Here is a 21,876-nt window from a genome sequence, read left to right as displayed (position 1 = left end):
CTCTGTAAGACCTTTGCCTCTGGACATGAACTGCTGCCGGCCTGGGACTGAAACCTGGAGGACGGATTTGCATCCTGTGTTCCTGCTGCTGCTGCTGCTGCTGCTGCTGCTGCTGCTGCTGCTGCTGCTGCTGTTGTTTCTTTCTCAGCTTTCAGATGGTTTGATAAACATGAAACCAAACATGACCCAGACGTCATCAGAACATTTTGATATCTAACTTCTCGCTGTAACACAAAGGATGAAGGGGATTTTCGGATTTACAGTCGCAACAGATTCACTTGCACTGCGCAATGAGCTTCTTGTGTCAGGTTTGATCAGTGGTGGAAAATGTCTCTAAACTGATCTCAGACAAACCAGGTTGATCAGAGCCATGCAGGTTAAAGTCGTCAAATTCGAAGGGTCAAACAGTTGCGTGCTGCTGCCATTAGGAGCCGCCACCAAGCACAGACGCCTGGTTCAGCTTTCAAGACCTACCACTATTATTCTTAGGTTTAAGAGTCTCAGGCCAATTTAGCTGTTTTCTGATTTTTGTCTTTGTACCTCTACCAAGAAGATTGTGTTTTGACCCCTGTCCATTTGATTGTTGCTTTTTTAGATTTTAAGCAAGATTAAGCAAAAGCTACTGTACTGATTAACATTTTGGTAAGGATCTAGATCAGGGAGTGGATCGAGGTTTTTTTTATCATTTCAAGACAATTCATGGAAGTATGCGCTTGTCTGTAGTATAGTAGAAGTATAGTAATATGGTTTTTGAAAGTTTTCATGTACCTGACTTTCCTCAAATACAAGAAGAAACTGGAATTATGCAGTTTGGTACAACATATCAAGTATATTAGCATTTAGTATTTAAAAATGCTAAAATGGTTAAAAAAAATGATTTTGTTTTAGTAGTAATGTTATAAGATTTATGTATAACTTGATCCATAATCTCTAGACAACTAATTTCCGCAGATTATGTTAAGAAAATGTATTCCCACATATTGGGAGATTCTTTGATATCTCCACTAGAATTTTGTATCATTTCTAGAACTCAATTTCTATTAATTCAGAAATTAATGGGTCAGTAGTGTGAAAGAAATGAATGGAAGTGAATTAAAAAAAAAGTTTTTAAACCAAACAATGAATTAGTTTAGAATCAGGTGTCTTCAGGTGAACATATTCTTCATTTTCAAATTAACGGTCAATAACTTGAGGAGTGAAGTTGTAATTTTGTGTGTTATTTTGAAACGGTTAAATTCAGTGTAAAGGTTCAGGAGTGTTTAACCTCTAACATCGGGATCCTTCGTAATAAAATCTACAAAAGCCAGCAAAAACTCTCTGGAAGGGAACAAATCTGGAACATTTTCTTAGACAAGCTCGGTCTAAAGCGTGGAGCCAAAAGCAGCTGTTTTTTGGTGGTTGGCCATTTAAATGATCTACCACAAGGAAATGTCACTTTAGCCAGCGTGAGGTTTATGCAGATGAAAAACTGGAAGCTGGACGTCCGACTCTCATCAGCACTAAGCCAAAGGGGCCTGCTGAATTTGAAGAAAGTGGAAAACGGGGATGATGCCTCCTCTTGAAACAATGATCTATGCACAAGACCTGTTTACGTTGGTAATCTCTGGGCCCTGTGTAATCAAAACATCACTAATTTCACTGCTGTTTGGAATCTGTGACATATGCCTTTTCAGCATACTTCAAGGGGGACTGCTTAAAAAAATCTAACTGGGAAGCATCTATTCTTTATAATAGCACCAGTGATGAGAGGGTGACTTCATCCTCGGCTGCTCACATGTTTTGAAGTGGAGCGATATCCATAGTAGTGGAAACATGCAGTAAATATCCCAGTCTGTGTGTCTGTCTGTCTGAGCGTCTTGGCATGCTGGCTGGTTGGGTGTTTGGCTTGTTGACATGCGGGCGGGCTCTCCACGGCTCGACTCCAAGTAAGAAAAACGGCTGCGATGCTACAGAAGGCTTTGCATCCTGTCGAGCCGCCCGGCATCGAGCTCGCAAACCCCACCTGATTGATTCTACAGAGTCTGGACGACACACGGTTCAAAAGCACTTCACTGCTCTTTGCTCAGCGGAAACAGGCCTCACATACTAATGCCACCAGCTCTGCTTTATTATGATTGTCCCGCATGGAGCTCGCTGCATGGGAGTCAATGGTTAGAGGGCTATGGCAAAGAGGATGATCGGAAAATACGTTTTATTTCCTGCAGGTTTGACCAAAAACAGCCAACTCTGCTGATTCAGAAAGACACACAACTTGGCAAGTGTGTGTGAGACGCCTCCTCCAAACTCAAACCCTTCTGACAGGGTGTGAGCTTGTTTTCCACCCTTCCAGTGTATGCACCAGCCATTCTGTTATTTAGGAATAACTATTTATGCTGCAGAGGTGACCATCAGACAGGCCCTGCATGGCCACAGACACACACAGACACACACACCTCCTCCCCCTTTCACACACTCACTCCAAACGGGCTAAATAATCCCTCCACCTATTTGCACAGGAGAGATGAGGCCACGGCCTCACCTTCAGGGTACTACTTAACTCCTTGAGTCACTCGTTGAGTAATCACAGCATTCTCCTACCTGCCTGCCTACTGCCTAATTATAGAAAATGTGTGTGTGTGCATGTGTGTGCGTGTGTGTAAGACTCATTATTTAGCAATGCAGGCCTCACAGGTAGACAATTACACTATCATTACTACTTGGTGGATACAGTTGCATATTAACGAGCTGGGGTCAGTATATGGAGGCCTGATGGGAGCATAGCGCACATTTGTATTGTCCTCATTGGAACCGGATGATATTTGTATGTTTGAGGCATGTGCAGACTTGGAGTTGATTCACTAAAATCAATTAAATTATAAACCTAAATGCAGAAAAAGTGGTTTTCAGCTCGTTGTTATTACAATTTAAGGGAATGAAGCTTCATTTCGACTTTGTTTAACATGAAATTTAAGAAAGAGCAGCTCCTGACCATCATTTTGTGACAAATGAAGCCTCCAAACTATGTTTCTGCACAGAGGCTCGTCTCAGCATGACACCACTGCATGCACAGGACAAACATTGACTCCATTTTGATACAGGAGTCACCTGGTTTTCTTCTGGATAAGACAAAAAACAGCTTACATAAGGATAGTTGGGAGAGAGCCTTCGGTGTCGAGAGGCACCATGGGAAGGAGGGTCTGTCCGTGTCCTGGAGGGAGGCCCGCAGCTCCCCTTTAATCCCCCAGCGATCCCTCTCTCAGAGCCGGGGCTTTGCTCCGTGCGCAGCTCTTGGCCGAGTTAAAAAGGAAAAGCGCATAAGGGTGGGACAAATTTCACACTTTCTCCCATTATGTCTCAGGCCAAAAAGAAAGAGCTTGTAAAGCAAGTATGTGGAGCTGGAAATGTTCCTCTGCCACACAGACGCTGAGCTGGTTGGTGGGATTGAAGGAGGCTGCAGCCTGGATGATGTGGATTCGGCACGAAAGAGTGTTTTTGTCTCAAAGAGCCACTTCGCAAAGCACATTTTACAGATTTTGGATTTGTACATTATTTTAATGATTTTATTCCATTTGTTTGATTGTCACTGTTTTATTAAGAGTTTTAATTCATCTGCAGTTTATCGTCTACATCTACTTTAATCTCGCTCTCGGCTACTTGTGACTAAATGTTCTTTTGCCCTTTTAGGTCTTTAGTCTACAACACTGATGCTCTAATGCGTAATATCTAACCTGATTCATTACTTGATTTTCTGTTCAGTACATTTTTTGTTTTGTTTGTGGTCATGGTTTTTATCGTTTATTGTGTTTTGTCTCATCACACACATACACGCACACGCACACACACACACACACACACACACACACACACACACACACACACACACACACACACAGGGGCCTCGAAGTTCCCATGCGCATCATTAGAACAAATTATTTTTATGAGTTAAAAATTTGCTTTTAAAAATATATTTTATACACAAGTTTACTGTCCAGAATTGGAGCAACAACAAAATATATTGGCACTGTAATCCCAATGGTTTTGTTAGCGGAACAAAACTGCGCACTACAAATATTAGAACCATTAATTGTTGTTAATTGTTAACACGAGATTTAAGATAAAATGTGTACTCATATCGAAAAGACAAACATTAGCTTGAACACAAGGTTAAAATTTTGATTATTTATAGTAATGCAACACTGCAAAATGTCTGAGAACAATAATTTGATTTAGTTGGAAAAGCAAAAAGCTCAGAACTATAAATTTAGATTTTTGTCCGTTTCTGAGCTTTGTAAAATAAATAAATGTCCACACTATATAGTCCAGTGAAAACTAAAATACATGTATTTTATTATCCTCCAGTTATATTTTAATGCAGTCTGGCTGGTTTTTTTAAGTCTAAGAAAACCTGAGTGTGAGTTTACTGAAAGGCTGTTAAAGAGATAAAAACTGGATTAGACTCATGTGATGGGCTCCGTTAATGCGCATCATAAAAACCCTTAATCCCCGATTTCTCACGCAGAAAGTGTTTCTCTTCACAGCGGCTGTCACAGCTCACACACACGAATACCTGATGAAGATGTGAGCAGAGACGGGTTGTATTTAAATATATATGTTACTAAAAATAATTATTATTATTGTTATGTTTTTCATATTCTTTAATTTACCCTCCTCCCTGCTGTCGATGCTGTGAATGGGAGGAAGAGGATGGGAAATATTGAGGATGAAGCGATATTTAGTTTTGATGAAGATGATGAGGAGAAAGGTGATGATGAGGATGACGTCAGTTGAGGATGATTGTGATGAAGGGGATGAAATCGATGGATGAAGAGGATGAAGAGGAGGCTGAGGCTCCCTGAGGATGAGGAGGATGACAGTTAACGGGGGAGATGGGGGGGTAAATAGCGGAGGGGGTTCGCGGTGTTTGTGACGTCACCGCGAGGCGTGCTGCGGAGCGCTGCAGAAGAAAACCACTGCAGCGGCGCGGGGACTCAACCAAAGCGCCGATTACCGCGGACGCAGCGTTTACGCGCAGCCGACGCATAAAGTGGATTTACTGAACACCTGCATGGAGAAACTCTGAGGCTTTGTTCCGTCTTTTTCTTTTCTTCCTGTCGACCGCCTCTGCTGGGAAACAACTGGTGAGTAAAACACACACGGCTCCTTAGTGGAGTCGCCGGATTTGAGCTCTGGGAGTCGGTCAGAAGTTTGGCTGCATGGCGCCTCGCCATTGGCCGCTTTAGAGTTTGGATGTTGCAAATATGAGGCGCTAGGCATGAGCCGCGTGTTAAGCATGATGGAGGGAAAAGTGCTGGGTACATAAAGGATGGAGCATAAATGGAGCATATTGTCGGTTACTTGGGGTCAAGAGAGGCTGAAAGTGGGCGCACGGAGGCCGGAGAAAGTGCAGTGAGCGCAGCGATCATCTGTGGAATTAACCGCTTTAAAGTCTATGTCTGCGCATCAGTATCAGCCAGATGTAGCCAGATGTCTGCTGTGGTATTCAGTCTGTACTGAAGAGTGGTAAACGTACACTGCATGTTATACTATAGACACGCACGCACATGTGTGTGTATAGTAGTGAGGCAGGATGGGTCAGAAGAGCTTTGTGAAGATTTACTGAGGACATAAAAACAGCAAAGGGATTCCTGCAGATAAGAGGGGCTGTGCTTGTGTGTGTGTGTGTGTGTGTGTGTGTGTGTGTGTGTGTGTGTGTGTGTGTGTGTGTGTAACCGTGTTTAATAATGTCCACGATGTTGTGTTATTGGTTGGTACTAAGGTTCGAGATGTAAATATCTGCGTAAAATCATCATTAAAAGAATAAGTATAACGGTTTAAGGCATTTGGCAAAAGGCTGTTTGTATTATTTCGTTATGGCTTCAGTGTCTTTTTCGTTTTTAATATAAATAATAATAATAATTATCACGTCTTTTGTTAGGCCTATGCATTGTTTAACTCTCTAAAAATAAGTGTTGATAATTCAGATAATAACTCAGAAAGAACATGAACAAAAGTCTATTTACTCAATTTCTTCTGCGCAAATTAGATGGATTACAATTCTAGCACCGTCTGGGTGAAGAGAGGGAGAATGTATTTCACTTTTTATTATAACACTGTTTAAGGGGAAAATTGTAGATTTTTTGTTACTCTCATAAAAAAAAAATTCTGAATGATATTGAGAAACATGTCTCCTGATGCAAGTGTTCTCGTTTTGTTTTTCAGGCAACTGGAATGGAAATGAATCTGTCGAAGAATGTGATTTCTTGTGGGGAGCCAGGTATGAATCCATCTCTGCTCTACATTAAAAGAGTTGGAGTTTTTAAAGTTTGATGATAAACACCATCCGTTATAAAACTAGTAAGGGAATCAATGGAAAACAATATGATGCTGCACTGCTGTTGTGTAGCAGGGCCAGAGCTTCTAAATCTCACGCACACAGACTGTGCGTGTTCTGGGGAATCTGCTTTCAGGCTCAACATGTGTGATATGTGTTGAATTCATAACAACACGCTGCACAGAGGAAATGGAAGTATCAGATAATGAGATGCAAAGGAAATCAGGCTGAAAGAACCTTTACAAATATGTAACATACGGTTGAGTTATTTTTGTATCTGGTTTCTGATGAAGGCTTTTTAATAAAAATATTTTCTTGAGCATGCATGCTATCACAGACAAAGGAAAGAGAGACGTGAACACGAAAGATATATCAGGGGTTTTCAGGCATTTAAATGCCAGACAGATGAGACTGGTTGTGGACAATATTTAAACTGTTTATTTTAAAAGTAAAAATAATTTATCGTAATAAAGCAGGTTTAAATAACAGATGCCAAAACAGTGCGACACAACTTTGAAATTGAAGTATTATTATCATAAAGAAAAAGTGGGTACAATTGAATTTAAATAAAGTTCTAAATGGACAGTTAGGATTTTTTAAAAGTATTTTTGATGAATTGACAAATTGATGACCGATTCCATCTCAACTCAACTTATCAGTATTTGTTAATTGTCTATAAACCCATAGAGAGCGTGCGGGGCTCAGTAGGCAGAAGCTATGATGAATTAATGCATGTCATGCAGACTTCAATTCAACTAAAGAAAGTCGTCTTTAAGAAAATAAAAAAAGCAATCTTTAGCATATTTTTCCCCGAGGGTGTTTCCCCTGCATGTGATGGCCATGAGAGGTTTGTTTTATTTACACCTGCATCCTCTGTCAGGTTGTTTGTTGGTTGTCAGGCTGCAGGTCAAACAGGCCTTATTATTGGACCAAAGCAGAGGAGCCATCACCAAGGCAATAATCAGCTCTGTCCTTCTCCAGTTACGCACCGTGTCCAGTTACATCTCCACTGCCCTCCCTGCCACCCGAGTCTCTCCACAGCTTTAATTTTATATATCATGCTTTGTTATTGGGCCACAGCCTCTCCTTGCTCCCTCGCCATACATTAAAGAGCGGATGGGGGGGAAAACACACAAAAATTGTGTTTGGTGGTGTCTGATTAACGGCGCTCGCCGCGTTTATTTTCACTTCTTAGAGGAAAAATATGAGTGTTTGCATTGCCACTGGCCTTTAACCTATCCTGCCGGATGGAAAGGCTTTTTAAATCATCCATCACACGCAAGTGCCCTCCAGAGCAGAGGAGGAGCTGGACGCAGGGATGCAGGCAGGGGAGTATTTAGATTACCCCCCCCCCCCCCATCTATCAGCCTGTAATATCTGCCGGAGGACATCAGGAAAAATGATGTGCTGTAAATCTCATAATATTCCTGTGGAGACTCCAGGGGTCATCGGGTTTATGGTGACCTTAGTGTTATTTCTTTATTCTTCTTTAATATTTGATCCTCCTGTAACTGACCTTTAGGACTTCTTAGGATACACTGAGTGTATTTTCTAGGGTGGCTTCAGTTCTTTTTAGGATACAACATGCACTTTAAAAATCACCCTATATTTTCACGGAGGCATCCTGTGTACCAATTAACTCCCAGCTAACGTGCACCCGGTTCAACCTTGGCAGCCTGCATAGTAAAAACCACCTGCTGACACTGGATGACCAGGTCGTCGAGGTCAAATCATTGCATAATACATCTTCTACTGCTTTTCCACTCACTCCATTGTTTGGGTCACATGCTGCAGCTGGGTTTGTTTGGTTTCCTGCGCCAAACGTCTCCAAAAAGCTGGATTTTACGCACGTGATTACAGCTTAGAACGTGCGGAAAACAGGTAGCGAATAGAGTTTTCCTGCCCAGGGGTTCTTTCGGTATAGTGGTAAGGGTCGACCTTGTTGCAGACCGAACAGAACAGGCCGCCATGACTCATGTTGGACTTTTAAAATCAACATTTGCAGAATGGTTAATCCATTTTCTAGACATCCAGATCTTTCATTAAAGTCATATGACATGCAGGTCTCATGTGTTTAATACAAGTTTGTGCCTGAGTCCTCCTCTTTAACGCGCTCCTGTGCACAGAGACTGAACAAATATATAGAGAGAGGAAAGAAAAAAAAGAAATGCTTGTTGAGCGCTTGCACAATTGTCTTTTGAAGGAGCCTTCAGGGGGACTTTTCTGGTCGAACCGGGATCTCCTGTCACACAATGGCCGAAAACGCTCAAGACTGGCGCCGGTGACAGTCCGAGTCTGAAACGGTCTGAGGCCTGAGCCGCTGCGCGTTTACCTGACACATGTAGGCTACAGGCGGAGGTCGCATGGTCTCAGGTTGCAGGAGAAACCTAAAAACTTAGTAGTTTTAAATCAACCTATAAATGCAAAAGGAGACGTAACTTTTATGGTTTGGAGAGATTTAATTTACCCCCTAGGCGCCAGTGCGCAGTGGCACAAGGAAACATTTGTCCTCTAATGATGGTCATTCAGCCATTTTTTTTCAGCGATTTTTTTTCTTGTTATGTTGGACAGTTTGACTCGCCTCAATTTATAGAAGAAAAATACTTCTTACGTCAGGATTTTAAAAAAATGTTTAAACAGGACCACAGCTCGACCCGTAAATTGGCTGTACCAATATTTCTGGCCTTGTTAATCATCACAGACAAAAGTCCCTATTCCAAAATTGGTGCTTTTCTTAAAATATCAAAATAGTGTAAATATAATTCATACGATTTAAACTGTCATCAACTAAACACACTTTAGCACATGCAAATGTTACTTATATAGGTCCATTACGTTGATATCTCCGCCCAGAGTCCATATTTCCATATTGCATGAACAAGAAATAACTAAACTAACAAAAATAGTTTTTGTATTGGTGTGAAATAAAAATACCATCTGACTATAAATGCATCATCCTTACTTTAAATATGAATTAAAATGAAGTCTCACCAGACGCTATCACGACTTAAAATTAATTGAAATTATGTTTCGTCCTCGAGTCTTTTCATCAGCAGACGCCATTGCGTTTTCTCACGGACATTTGCGCAAAAACGTCTAATTGCTGAAGGTTTTACTGCATGTTCCTCTGCACTGCAGCACATGTTCAACATCTGGGAGAATCTACAGACCTGGACACAGACATGAATGTTCGGAGGGATGCAGTCAGTTTGACAGATTATAATGACACCTGACACTATAACATATGATTTTGAATGTTGGTTTTTAAATTCACACGTGGCTCTTTGACAGTTTTATCAAAATTATACCACTTGACCTCATTGAATCTTGGTTCCAAATTGCCTAAATATATAGCCTCAGTCTCCACGAGGTAAAACAGACAACTACCTATTTAGTAATGTTTGCAACAAACCACTACTGGCTACCATTTATCCATCATAATCTACAAAACTCACTCAAGGCTAATGTGTCAACGTAAGAAGTCAAATTCAGCATTAGAATATGTTTAAACAAATCACATGACCGGATCATCCATCATGATGTGATTTGTGCTGGAAGGTTTGGATCCAGCTGTGCGCGTAAAACCGGAATGTATAGAACACTACTGTTTAGACATTTTAAAATAAAGTTTGAATATGCAGCGGTGGTTATTTAGCTAAAGACAGTTGTTATGTCAACAGAACAAAAATGTATCAGACTTGTTTGGTAGAAAAAAAGCCTGGTGTTGGTCAACAAGAAAAACACGAGTGCACGTGTGTGGAGTAATAAGAGCGACATCCTCAGTGTTGTTGGCTTCCATTAGTCCTGAGTGTCCAGTTGTCGCAGTGTGCACCAGTGCGACACTTGTCAGTTTGCAGTGCGCGTCACTCAAACACACTGTAATCTTTCATATCACCGTGCACGCGCTTAATACTGAGGAAACAGAGCAGGGCCGTGACTGCAAATGTTCATTCAGCTCAGCACATATCCGAGATGTAGGGCCTATGTCGTGTGTGTGCGTGTGCGTGTGTGTACATTTTCAAACATGCCTGCACGAATAAAAGGCCCATTTTACTCTGAGAGCAAAGAGTTGCAAGGCGCGCTCCCGACAAGAAACGCGATTGCACACTGCAAAAAATATCCACGTTGACCAGAAATGCGATCTAATACTGAGTCTTAATAAATCACCCATTTTCAGATGTTAGGAATAATCCTTTCCCGAAGATACGTCACTATTTCTTACGGCATAAACCTAATTAAAGACGTTTCGTTTGTGTATTTGCATGCGTAAAGTTTACTGACACTTTTTTTGCATTGGTTCCAGTTTGACGTCAGACTAAGTATCGTGTTTTGGGAGGGCTTTTCTTGCAGCGTGAAAGTGGGTGGGGCTGATCTTTTTGGGGGTGTTGAACGCAGCAGATGGGTGGGTCTCATGTGCGGGTTCCTCTCAGTCACAGCGGCCACAAGCGTTTCTCTGCTGCAGAGAGAGGGAGTGCGCACTGGGCCGTCACTGCTGCACAGGACTGAGAGGAGGAGGAAGAACTCTGTGTGTGTCACTTTAATTTTCTTCCTCTCCAAGTTGTATTTCGTGGAGGATCTCTCGTGGAAATTCTCTCCCCTGCATGGTTCTTCATCCTCTCATGTCGTGGTGTGCGTCTGGCAGCGGGTGGACTTCTTCTGGTTGTTGTTGCGTACTAGTCGTGGGGAGCTCTGTGCGCCCCCGGGATTCACACACCGTTTCCTCTCTGTGCGCATCCTTCTCTTCAAGGTGGGATGAATTTGGACAGAATCGCAGAGGCAGTGAGAGCAGCGCCGCCGTCCCGCGACGTGGGCCCCGCGTTTCATTTACCCAGAGCGTCAAACAGCAGCCGAGAAACGTTACAGAACTCAAGCAGCGAGTCTTCAGACACAGAGTTGGCAGGTACACGTCAGAGTGCTTTCAGCATTCCTTCTTCTTCAGTTTATTTCTTCACGTCTTCTTACGCAGGTTTGCGGCGGGACTGTCACTGAAGCCAGGCCACTTTTTACGCATACGGGGAAAAAGGAGAAATGTTGTACCTAACTTGTTTGTTCCAGTGTTAAGTTATTCTCACTGCAATGGCGAGTTATGTCCGCGTGTTGCCATGAACGTGTAAATATCCAAACCATTTCCCAGTTAATCTTAGTCGAATCTTTATTTTCTCTAGTTTATTATGCAGAAATACAACAATATATGGACAGTTGTTAGGTTTTAGCGCAGTTACACCCCATTTTTTGTTTATTGCGCAGGCTGAGCCACATATTTGGCAGGATCCTGAGGTCTGTCAAAGAAAAATGTGCAGCACAGCCTGGCCTTCTGTCAGTAAATGCATTAAAACAAACTATAAATACTGGACCCATCCACCAATCTGAACTCAAAGTCAACTGAAGCTCAAAGAATGTCTGTGTTAAAAATTCCGGGAGAAGTTTTTTTTTATGTTTTTCAGCTTTTTCCACTATTTAAAACAATGACCCTTTCTTCCCTGTCTCAGTCGTCTTCAGGGAGAGGTGACAAACAAAGTCTGGATGTCATGTATTCACAATCCCCTATGCATGGGGTTTAAATTAAATATGTATTGTAGGATTAGGTTGAAGTTGCTTTTTATTTTTGGCAAACACTCAAAGAGAGAGTTCGTTTTAGTGATTAACCTTTGCACGTGTTGATGCTTCAGTTTAATGACACGGATACAGGATAGCAGAGATAAGGGTGGTCAGAGCTCGTCATAAAGAGTTATTGACTGAAAGCAGATCTGATGTGTTTCAAACTATCGATACAAAACTCTCAGACACGTTTGTAAATATTTGGCTTTAGGCAGCTTAAAGTTGTTATTATGAAGCTTTGGTTGTTACTTGCTGCATTGACCCACAGATTTCATTTGTAAATATGTTGCTGCTTTTAATTGCAGGCTTCTCACTTCACAGTGAATGCAAAATGTTCCATATGTGAATTCGAAGTGTTTTGCTGCAACCTACAGTAATTTCAGCCTGATGTCTGATCCACAGAAAAGGAGAGGAGCGCCGAACAAAGGAGCGATGACGGGAACGCGGACGACCCCAAGAAGAAGAAGCAGCGGCGGCAGCGGACTCACTTCACCAGCCAGCAGCTGCAAGAGCTGGAGGCCACTTTCCAGAGGAACCGCTACCCGGATATGAGCACCAGGGAGGAGATCGCCGTGTGGACAAACCTCACCGAGGCGAGAGTCCGGGTAAGAATCCAGCAGACAGGCCGCTAACCGTGCGTAAAGTGCGCGTAAAGCGTGCGTGAAAGCAATTTTACAAATAAACTGGAGCACATTTGGTGCTTCTTTTAGGAAGGAACATTTTGAAGTAATTATCTAAATATAATTAAAATAAATGAAATAACTCTAAGACACATGAAACCAAGTAAAGAATGAAATGCTAAGCCAAAGCCCTGAAATTAAACTATAAGAAGATTTACACATTTTAAATAGTTTTTAAAGTTTTTAACATTTTAAATATATAAGAAAGAAAGCGTCAAGGTCACGTTGGTAGATTCAATTAATTCAAATGATAATATCTTGTTTCCAATATATTTTAATTCTTAATTCTCCATTGATTTGCATAAACCGAATTAATTAAATAAACAGAGTACAACAATCTCATCCACTATCAACTCTGTCAACACAGACTCACTCTCCCAGCATATGTTTTATATCAGGACAGAACGATAACAACAACTATTGTTATGTTTGACATTTAGGTCGATGCCTCTACGTCGCTTTTCCTCCAACGACCTGTGCTCAGTGAAAATCCAGCTTTTGGACAGTTTATGTAAACTACTGCATAGACTTAAAACAATTCACCCCGATAGACACTAACTGTATGGTATCATGCAAAGACCCTGAAGAAAACTCTTGATTAAAAAAAACTGTGGTGTGAGATGTTAAGTTTCAGTCCTGACTGGCAGCTTTATGCATCCATCTAGTCTCTCAATATTAAAGCAAATGCAACAATAAAACTGTGCAGTTATTTCCAACACACGGTCATAGTTCATGTTCTACAGAAAATACATTATGTCTACTGTGACTGTTGTAAATGACGCACGGTTTTTAAAGTAGTATCTGCAAATGGTTTTCCCCCCGTGGAGGAGACGTCAGATCTACTGGTGGCCAGCACCGTGATACATTTATAACTTTTACATAAAACCTTTCGAACAGGATCTAATCACAGGTGATGAGTGAAGTCTTACTATGGGAATCATTGGAAGTAGAAAATAGACACTACTGTCTTTACGCACAGGTATATAATGCTGGATTGATGCGAGAACCGGGCGCTAAACACAAAACAATTGCACTCGGTTTTCATTTACAGCAACTGGCGCCTGACGGCCGGGCCTTGCTAAATCCACCGTCTCATATTGCATAAAAATGCATACAGCTATTTAAAGTGCAGGGAAAAAAAGATATTTTTTTTAAAGCCTCAGAGCAAGTTCAGTGTGCTGGATTCTTTGGGGTTGAGATTCCCAACAATGCAGCCTTTTTATTCAAGCTGAGTAAAAAGAAAAAAGTATAAAGACTGTAAAATCATATTCATATCTGACTAACTCATACAATATATTCGACATTTTAAAGTGTTTTTACCTGATATTTTAATGCCTCCCGTGTTTAACCAAGCCTGGCAGATAGAGCAATGAGACTGGATTATATTATCGGATTTGTTAGGTGTTGCATGGTTTAGCTCGTTAATGAAATTAAAACACTACATTAATCGGATTATATTTTTCATTTTGCTCGGTTCAGGAAGCTGCAGTCGCGGCTACTCAGTGAAACGCACCCTTCGTGCTTCCTCCGCAGCTTCTCCGTCACATCGCTCACGTCTTTGTGGACAATTTGTCCGCGGCACCCTGTCCCCCGCGCCGCTATAAATAGCCCGTCCCGACGAGTCCACTTGTAAACTGTTTCTACTATGAATTAAAAATGACTCGTAGAGTGCCAACGAGCGGCTCCTTTGTCAGGTTTCGATAAGAGCTGAGGTTTTCCAGAGGCGCGTTTCTGATTCATTTACAGTCATCCCACTGCGCCTGTTTGACTCTTGGTGTAAACCTGTTGGTTTTATTTTGGCCAGTCTGACCTACATACTAACAGACACAAGGAGTCATTCATTTCCCCAGATGAAGAGTCATTCTTGTGTATATTTGTAGCAGAATAACAAAATAAAAATAAACACATTCTTTCCTCGAGCTCCAGTTGAAAAACATTCATGTTTAGGATATACAATTTTTTCTTTAAAATTATTTCATTTAAAAAAATCTCCAATGCAATATCCAAAATAAGAATAATAATGTTATCATATAAACTTTCTCATGACAAATATTATATTTATTTATTGTGCAGAAAGGTTGGATATTTATCGTGTCTACATTTACGCACTCAACAATTGCGTAAATAATTAAACATTGATAAAACGTAAATGTGGTTGTTAAAGATGACTTTGAAAATGAAAAAGTTTAAAACTATGATATTCGAAATGAAGATGGAGTTTTCAGACACTGATTTTGTGCAAATATAATGGATGAATTTGAATCTTATGTCTGTTCAACACTGATTCTAATTTACGTCAGTGTCCTGCTTCAGCAAACTGGACTGGTTGTGTGGATTAAATATGAAAAAAACGATTAGGAATAAGTTCACTGAGGAACAGAAGAAGAGATATAACAGCTTTACTGCAGTCAAGACTTTCGATACACTTCACTTTGGCTACATCATTTTCGTGAGTTTAAAAAAATACTACTGGCATAATGTAGCCTCACCAAAAAAATGTTTTTGAAAATAAGTCTTAATGTGTGTTTTCCAAAATACAGACTAAATACAGTTGATGCGTTTTTCTCCTGTGTTTATATTGTGATTTAAACAAATCTTTCAGACATCTGAGAACTTTATTCAGATGAAGATTTATTACACGAGCTGTCAATCTTGTTCAGCCCTGCAGCTTCACTATTTCAATTTCACTCTAGGTCTTACGATTGTTCCTCGAAAATATTTATCCCAGGAATATTGTATTAATGGTCCATTACTCACAAACGTATTTAGAGTTTTAAATGGCACACACAATAATTTAGTTTAATTTAACACGCCCTGAAGGCAGCAGCAGGAAAAGGCATCATGTGATTGTTACCTAAAAGTTTTATTTTATCCCATGCCACGTAGGCTCTTTGAATGTGGAGATTATACGTTTTAAGGAATAGCAAAGAATACCAATAATAATTTTCCATTTTAGACTCCATGACACTTCTCCCTATAATAATCATAATAATAACAACAACCTGTGCGTCTCCCGTAGGTGTGGTTCAAAAACCGCCGGGCGAAGTGGAGGAAGCGGGAGCGCAACCAGCAGATGGACCTGTGCAAGAACAGCTACCTGCCGCAGTTCAGCGGTCTCATGCAGCCATACGACGACATGTACCCGGCCTACACCTACAACAACTGGACCAACAAGGGCCTCACCCCGGCGCCGCTGTCCACCAAGAACTTCACTTTCTTCAACTCCATGAGCCCCCTCACCTCTCAGTCCATGTTTTCTGCGCCCAACTCCATCTCCTCCATGACCATGGCCTCCAGCATGGGTCACTCCGCCGTGCCGGGCATGCCCACCCCGGGCCTGAACAACATCAGCAATCTGAACGGCATCGGCACGTCCGGCATCAACACGGCCATGTCCTCGTCCGCGTGTCCGTACGGGCCCCCCGGCTCCCCGTACAGCGTTTACCGGGACACTTGCAACTCCAGCCTGGCGACCCTCAGACTCAAATCCAAACAGCACCCCACGTTTGGATACAGCGGCCTGCAGAGCCCCGGCTCCAGCCTGAACGCCTGTCAGTACAACAGCTGACGGGCCAGCACATGCAAGTCTAGATACATATATATATCTACATATATATGTGATGAAGGGACACGGTGTCAGAGCTTATAGAGGCGACCTGCGGAGGAGGGGGATTCAAAAAAATCAAAGACAACTGGATGAGTTGCTATCATTTCTCAAAAAAAAAAGAAAACATGGATTATGCGGGTTTTGTGTGTTTACCAATGAACTTGCACAGCAATTGAAATGTCCTTTTTTAAATAATGAAGACGTGTACCATTGCTGCATTGTACATTTCTAAATGTAAATATATATACAGGCCTAACATGAAACTGACGATGGGATTTTGTTTTTGCGCTTGCTTGCTTTTTGGAGACTGGATTTGGGCGATTTCTCGACCAAAATTAGGGTTTGCAAAAAAAAAAAAGAAATGATAATAATAATATTATTAATAATAATAATAAAGTGTCGAGCCTGTCCAGACTCAGAAAAAAAGAAAGAAATCTTGTCTATCTTGTAAATATTTTATACCGCTTCTGTGTGCTTTGTATGTACCGTCTCTGCAGGGTCTGACTCCACGACGCCTCCCGTTCACTTCACTTTACTTTCAATAATGTTTTTCATTTTGTTTGCTGAAAATAGAGAAAAGAAGAAAAAACCCCGCATGTTTAAACTTGACGTGTTTTCTAATGTAAGACTCTGCAGGAGTGAGCTCATCAGCCTGAACTGTACAGAAAGGTGATTCTCCCAAGTCCTCATGTGTTTATGGTAACATGTTTGTTTGAATAAACTCCAGGAAAAGAGAGGTTTATTTCACACGTGTTTTAAAGGAGAGCAGACGCAGTGGGTTTTCTCCCCAAAGTTGCGCAAAATTAAATAACATATCACAATATCAGCGCAGCCACTGATCCAAGATGACCTGCGAGAGATTTCTAAAGGAATAATGGGATGAGCCAGAAGTGAACCGGATGTTTCCTACGATATATTTTCTGTCATTAATCGTATTCTATACTATTTTTTATTTTTTTACATTTACACAATTACACTTGGACTCAATACAGGCGCCTGCGCATTTCTGTGTACCTATGGAATCCCATTTTAATGAAAATACCTCAAATAATAATTGCCAGTTTGCACATTTTTAATTATTCGCTGTATTTAAAAAAAGTGCATGGGCTACACAAGCTTTTATTCGAGTTGCCCTCCCGGACACGTGCGTCCACGCGAACACACACTTAAACTGAATTCAATCAATACCATATCTGGTTTTCTGACACCTGCAGAAATCCTCATATCTATATTACTCACCATTAGACTGATATTAGTGCAGCAGCCATGATTGTGAGCCTGGCTGATAATCTGCACAGTGAAGGGAGGACGTGAGGATGACAGGCTCTTTATGGAAAACAGTTGAATCACTAATAAAACAGCCTGTGACAGAATGATCACATAATTACTGTTGTGCAGTCTTTCAAGTCGGCAAGGTATAAACCAGTGTCTGCTTTGTGCTTTTTTATCTTTCAACCTATACATCTTTATTAATAATTAATAGAAACTCCAGTGTGTGTTCTACAGGCTCTTCCAGCTTTACTATCCATACTTCAAGGTTTATATTTTTTTCTTTTGGCCTATTTATCTACATTTTCGACATCGATATTACTTAAAAAGTGAGTTCATCTCAACCCTTGTGTTTTAATTATCCTATAAACTGACCATATCCAAAAAGTTTGTGTGACACTCGTTAGCAAATCCTGGCCTCCAGCCTTTAGAGGCAGTTTGGAAATGATTCTCTTGTAGTAGGCTACCATTAAATTATTACTGTAATGTTTTATTACATTATGCAGTGAGCATCAGTGAACTTACAATAGTTCAAAGTAAGATGCCTCTTTGGAAAATATCCTCTGCAGCATTTTCTGACACTCAAAAGACATGCATGCATTTTGGCAATTCAACAATATTCCTATAATATTTGATCTTAGCGTGTGATGCGTCTGCGATACTGAATTAAATGTAATTATGGAAATTTTCTCCAACAGTTTTTTTTTTTTTACCATAAAGCAGCTACCACCTACACTCACCTCTGACACAGAAGTTAGTTCAAATTTAAAACAGGATTACTATTTAAAGAAATTACTGCAAAATATTTACTTTAACATTGTTTTTAGTTTCTTTAAAGTACACCAGTGCTACATAGACATATCCTGGGTGATGAAGGATTTGTAGAAGTTGAACAACTGTTGAACAACAGTCGATAATATAACTTTTTAATATCATAATACATTTATTTCAACTTTTTCTTATTTCAACACCAGTGGATGCCAGTTGGACACATCCTCTACTAGTGGGGACGTGTCCAACCTTTCAAGAAACTTTATTGGAAAATGTAATGGCTCTGTGATATATGTAAATGTGGCTACAGAAGTTGGGTGCTGGTCTTTGGTGATGTACATTCCTTTAACATTGTAGCCCATATCTTATATAGTAACTGATACTGAGGCTAAATGAGCGTTGAGGTGGCTCATGATAGTTTCATACTTTCACACTCCTGTAATATAAGACCTCAGTGAGTCTGACTCTTAAAAATGAGTGGATGTCTCCTCAGATGCGTTTTCAAACACTTTATGTCTATTTTTAATCCAGTCTATATTTAAATGAATAGACAGGTTTCTGTGTTTGACTCTGTCACAGTAACTGAAGCTCTTCTGTCTCCTCCATCACTCACAACAAGTCACAACAGTAACATCAGCAGCGCGCCGACTCGAATTCTTTCCTTGGGCGCGCCTGCGTGCACGGTATGGAAGGGGGGGGGGTTACTCAAGGCGGGCATGCGCACTGGCTGTAAAAGCAGAAATCCGCTGTGGTTTGAAAATGTTTGAGAACAAAGTGACTCGAGGATCATTGTGATTCGTAATGAAAACAAACTGCGCATCACGCTGCTGTAAAGTTTACCCATAATTCTTCATTCCAGATAAGATGTCGTGAACGCAACTGATCCTGGAGGGCAAAGTTCAACTCACCACTTTATAGCCGGTAAATATTTGAACTACAGTTTCCCTGGTGAGGAATTCCCCCCCACTGCTGAATTATTAGAGATACCAATGAATAGAACAGAATAGAGTAGAATAGCTCTGACAGCTGATGTGTTGCTTTTGTGAACTTGTGTTGGGAGCAAAAGGTTTCACATGAGGGGATGAGAGAAAGTTAGATAAGAAATGAATCATGTTGACTAAATTAAGGGGGAAAAAAAATCTAAATTATGACAATTTGAAGCCTCCATGGGGGACTAACAAATTAAAAGTATCTATTTTTAAGGCTTTGCTTTGAAATACATTTTATTGATGAATTGAGAAACCGCAGATTATCCTTAGGTCTCATGGAGGGAGGGCTGCAGCCAAACTGGACTCAAACTGTTACTGCAAATTAACTGCAATCTATGATCAAGGCGACATGAAGAAGAAATCTTGCTGATGTCATCACAGACTTTTCTAATTAGTCCTGTAGTAACTAAGAGACTCAATCAGCTCAAACTCTGGTTTTATATGTACCACCATCATCATCATCAACAAAACCTCACTGCGTCTGAATTACCAGGGTATATGAAATGGGTTTTTGCAATTGTAAAATATCTACTCAGACACATTGCACATTGAAGCCCACATGGCCCAGTCATTAAAACCTAGTTTGGCACTAATTATTAAAAATGTTATTGTCCTCACATGGTTTTATTCCTTTTAATTCATACACTTACCATGAACTCACTAATACACAAAAACCTGGGGCCCATTTGTTGGACTCCATGTCGATGAATGAAGATATAGGTCTGGGGCCTTGGGTCCAGCATATTCTATGACCTAAGGCCCCCTTTGAGTTTAATGTGACCATGGCTGGGGTTATACCAGAGTGGGCTATTAAGGAAATATAGTAAAGAAAACAAAGCAAACCAGAGTTATAGTATTTGTAAATATGCTTAACAGCTGGAAAAAGGTGGCAGCAGTTATTTTCATTACGGTGGCACACAAATTAGTATTTCATGTTTGACAGGCAGTATTTAATACCACTGTAATAAGAGACTGGAATTTGTATTTAAAATGTCACTACATGTCTGTGACTGACATCTGAACAGTCTACAGCCCCGCCCTTTCTGATGTATCCTAATTAACAAGCTCTGCAAAACAGAGGCCTTCCTTCAGGGATGACTGCAGCTTCTGTTCGTTTTCTGCTGCTGCTGTGGCCGCTGCCGCCAGGTCCAGCTCATCTGAGCCTGAAACCTGTGCTACAGCTGCTGCGTCCCATAAACACACCAACTCCCTGTTTATGTCTCAATCTGTAGTTTATCCAGAAGCACTGCTGGGACTTTGTCCTATAACAACACTGACCCTGTAATCAAAGAACAGCAGCAGGGGTCTAGTGGGACAACATGGCAACACTGGCCTTCCTGACAGGAGTGATGTTTATCTCTCTGTGTGTTCAGCAGCTGCTGCACCTCAAAAACAAGACAACACTCTAGTATAGGTTTTCCAAGTATAAATGTTTTTCCAATCTCAATGACACCATTTGGTATGAAAATCAAATCTGAAATCAAAGCTGAGGGAGAAATATCATCTATCACAATAAACATTTGTCTGTTTTCCATATCCTCGCTGTTATTGAAGATAAGGATCAACTGTACCAATCAGTCAATAAAGGCAGATGTTGTGACAGATGAAGCTTTATAAAACATTCATATTTCCAGTGTGTCTCTGCTGGTTGATTTTGATACCAGACTGAAATTAATCAAAAGTTAACGACTGCTCGGAAAGTAAGAAACATGCATTCAGTCCAAAAACCTGTGGTATGAAAAAGTGTTTGGCAGTGATCTAAAATCCATATGTTTTTTATAAGTGGTGTTAAACTCGCTGCGCAGCTGCATAATGCAATTTACAATTACAAAGGGTTTTTCAAATCTGCAGAAAAGGAGACTCCTTCGTGCAAGAGTGAACTAACAGGCTGAAACTGCTGCTGACGTCTGATTGCCTTTGGATTACTGTTTCCATGACACTTATCACAAACAAATAATGCAAAGATGTTACGAAAAGAGCCCACGCTTGCGTCCGAACCCTAACCTGCACGCACAGTTAAGTGTTACTGTTTGGCTGTACAGTGTTGTGTATCTCTGGTGCAAGTTAACCATGGCTTACAGGATTGTCATGGGTTATAAACTTAAGACAACTACCACAGCTGAGTGTCAGAGGACTGACCACACTGAATTCAACATTCAAATGTAATCAATATACAGGATAACTGATTCTTTTGAATTAGTTCTCCCAATATTCAGATTCATCAGGTTTTTACTGCTCACACAGATGTAAACTATAAGACCTGTTAGACTGTGAAAAATAAGGCAATCGTTTGCAAAGTAAATACAGTGGAAGACAAGATGAACTGTAAAAGCTTTTAAGAATACCATTTGAAAAAGATTGGCCAAAAGTATGTAGACAGTGACAATACCCACTACACAAAGCCAGTTCCATTTAGGAGTCTTTTCCCAGTTTGGTGTGGATGAACTGCACTGGCCTGCACAGACACATTACCCTCAAAACCCTCATCACCTTTGGGATGAACTGGAACCCAAGCCAGGCCTTATCACCAAACATCAGTGGTCGACCTCACTAATGCTCTTGTGGCTAATTGGGAGAAAATCCCTGCAGCCATATAGGTTCCAAATCAGGTTCCCAGAGGAGTTATATAGCAGCAGATTAATGCCAGTGCTT

At 40.8% G+C, this 21,876-nt stretch overlaps 1 protein-coding gene across 2 annotated transcripts; it reads left to right on the top strand.

The window, feature by feature from the left end:
• Positions 1–4,958: 4,958 nt before the first annotated feature.
• Positions 4,959–16,929, top strand: pitx1 (paired-like homeodomain 1). Of its 2 annotated transcripts, XM_020085312.2 has the most exons (5): positions 4,959–5,117; positions 6,199–6,253; positions 11,058–11,210; positions 12,311–12,513; positions 15,608–16,929. In XM_020085312.2, exons 2-5 carry the CDS (start codon positions 6,208–6,210, stop codon positions 16,154–16,156), a joined length of 951 nt encoding a protein of 316 aa, XP_019940871.1. In that variant the 5' UTR covers positions 4,959–5,117; positions 6,199–6,207; the 3' UTR covers positions 16,157–16,929. The 2 variants fall into 2 exon arrangements, with proteins under 2 accessions (XP_019940871.1, XP_019940873.1); XM_020085314.2 differs by lacking the exon at positions 11,058–11,210.
• Positions 16,930–21,876: the final 4,947 nt, after the last annotated feature.

Source organism: Paralichthys olivaceus, chromosome 15 (assembly GCF_024713975.1).
Source record: "Paralichthys olivaceus isolate ysfri-2021 chromosome 15, ASM2471397v2, whole genome shotgun sequence".
Classification (NCBI taxonomy): domain Eukaryota; kingdom Metazoa; phylum Chordata; class Actinopteri; order Pleuronectiformes; family Paralichthyidae; genus Paralichthys; species Paralichthys olivaceus.
This window is presented reverse-complemented; position numbering and strand designations above follow the sequence as displayed.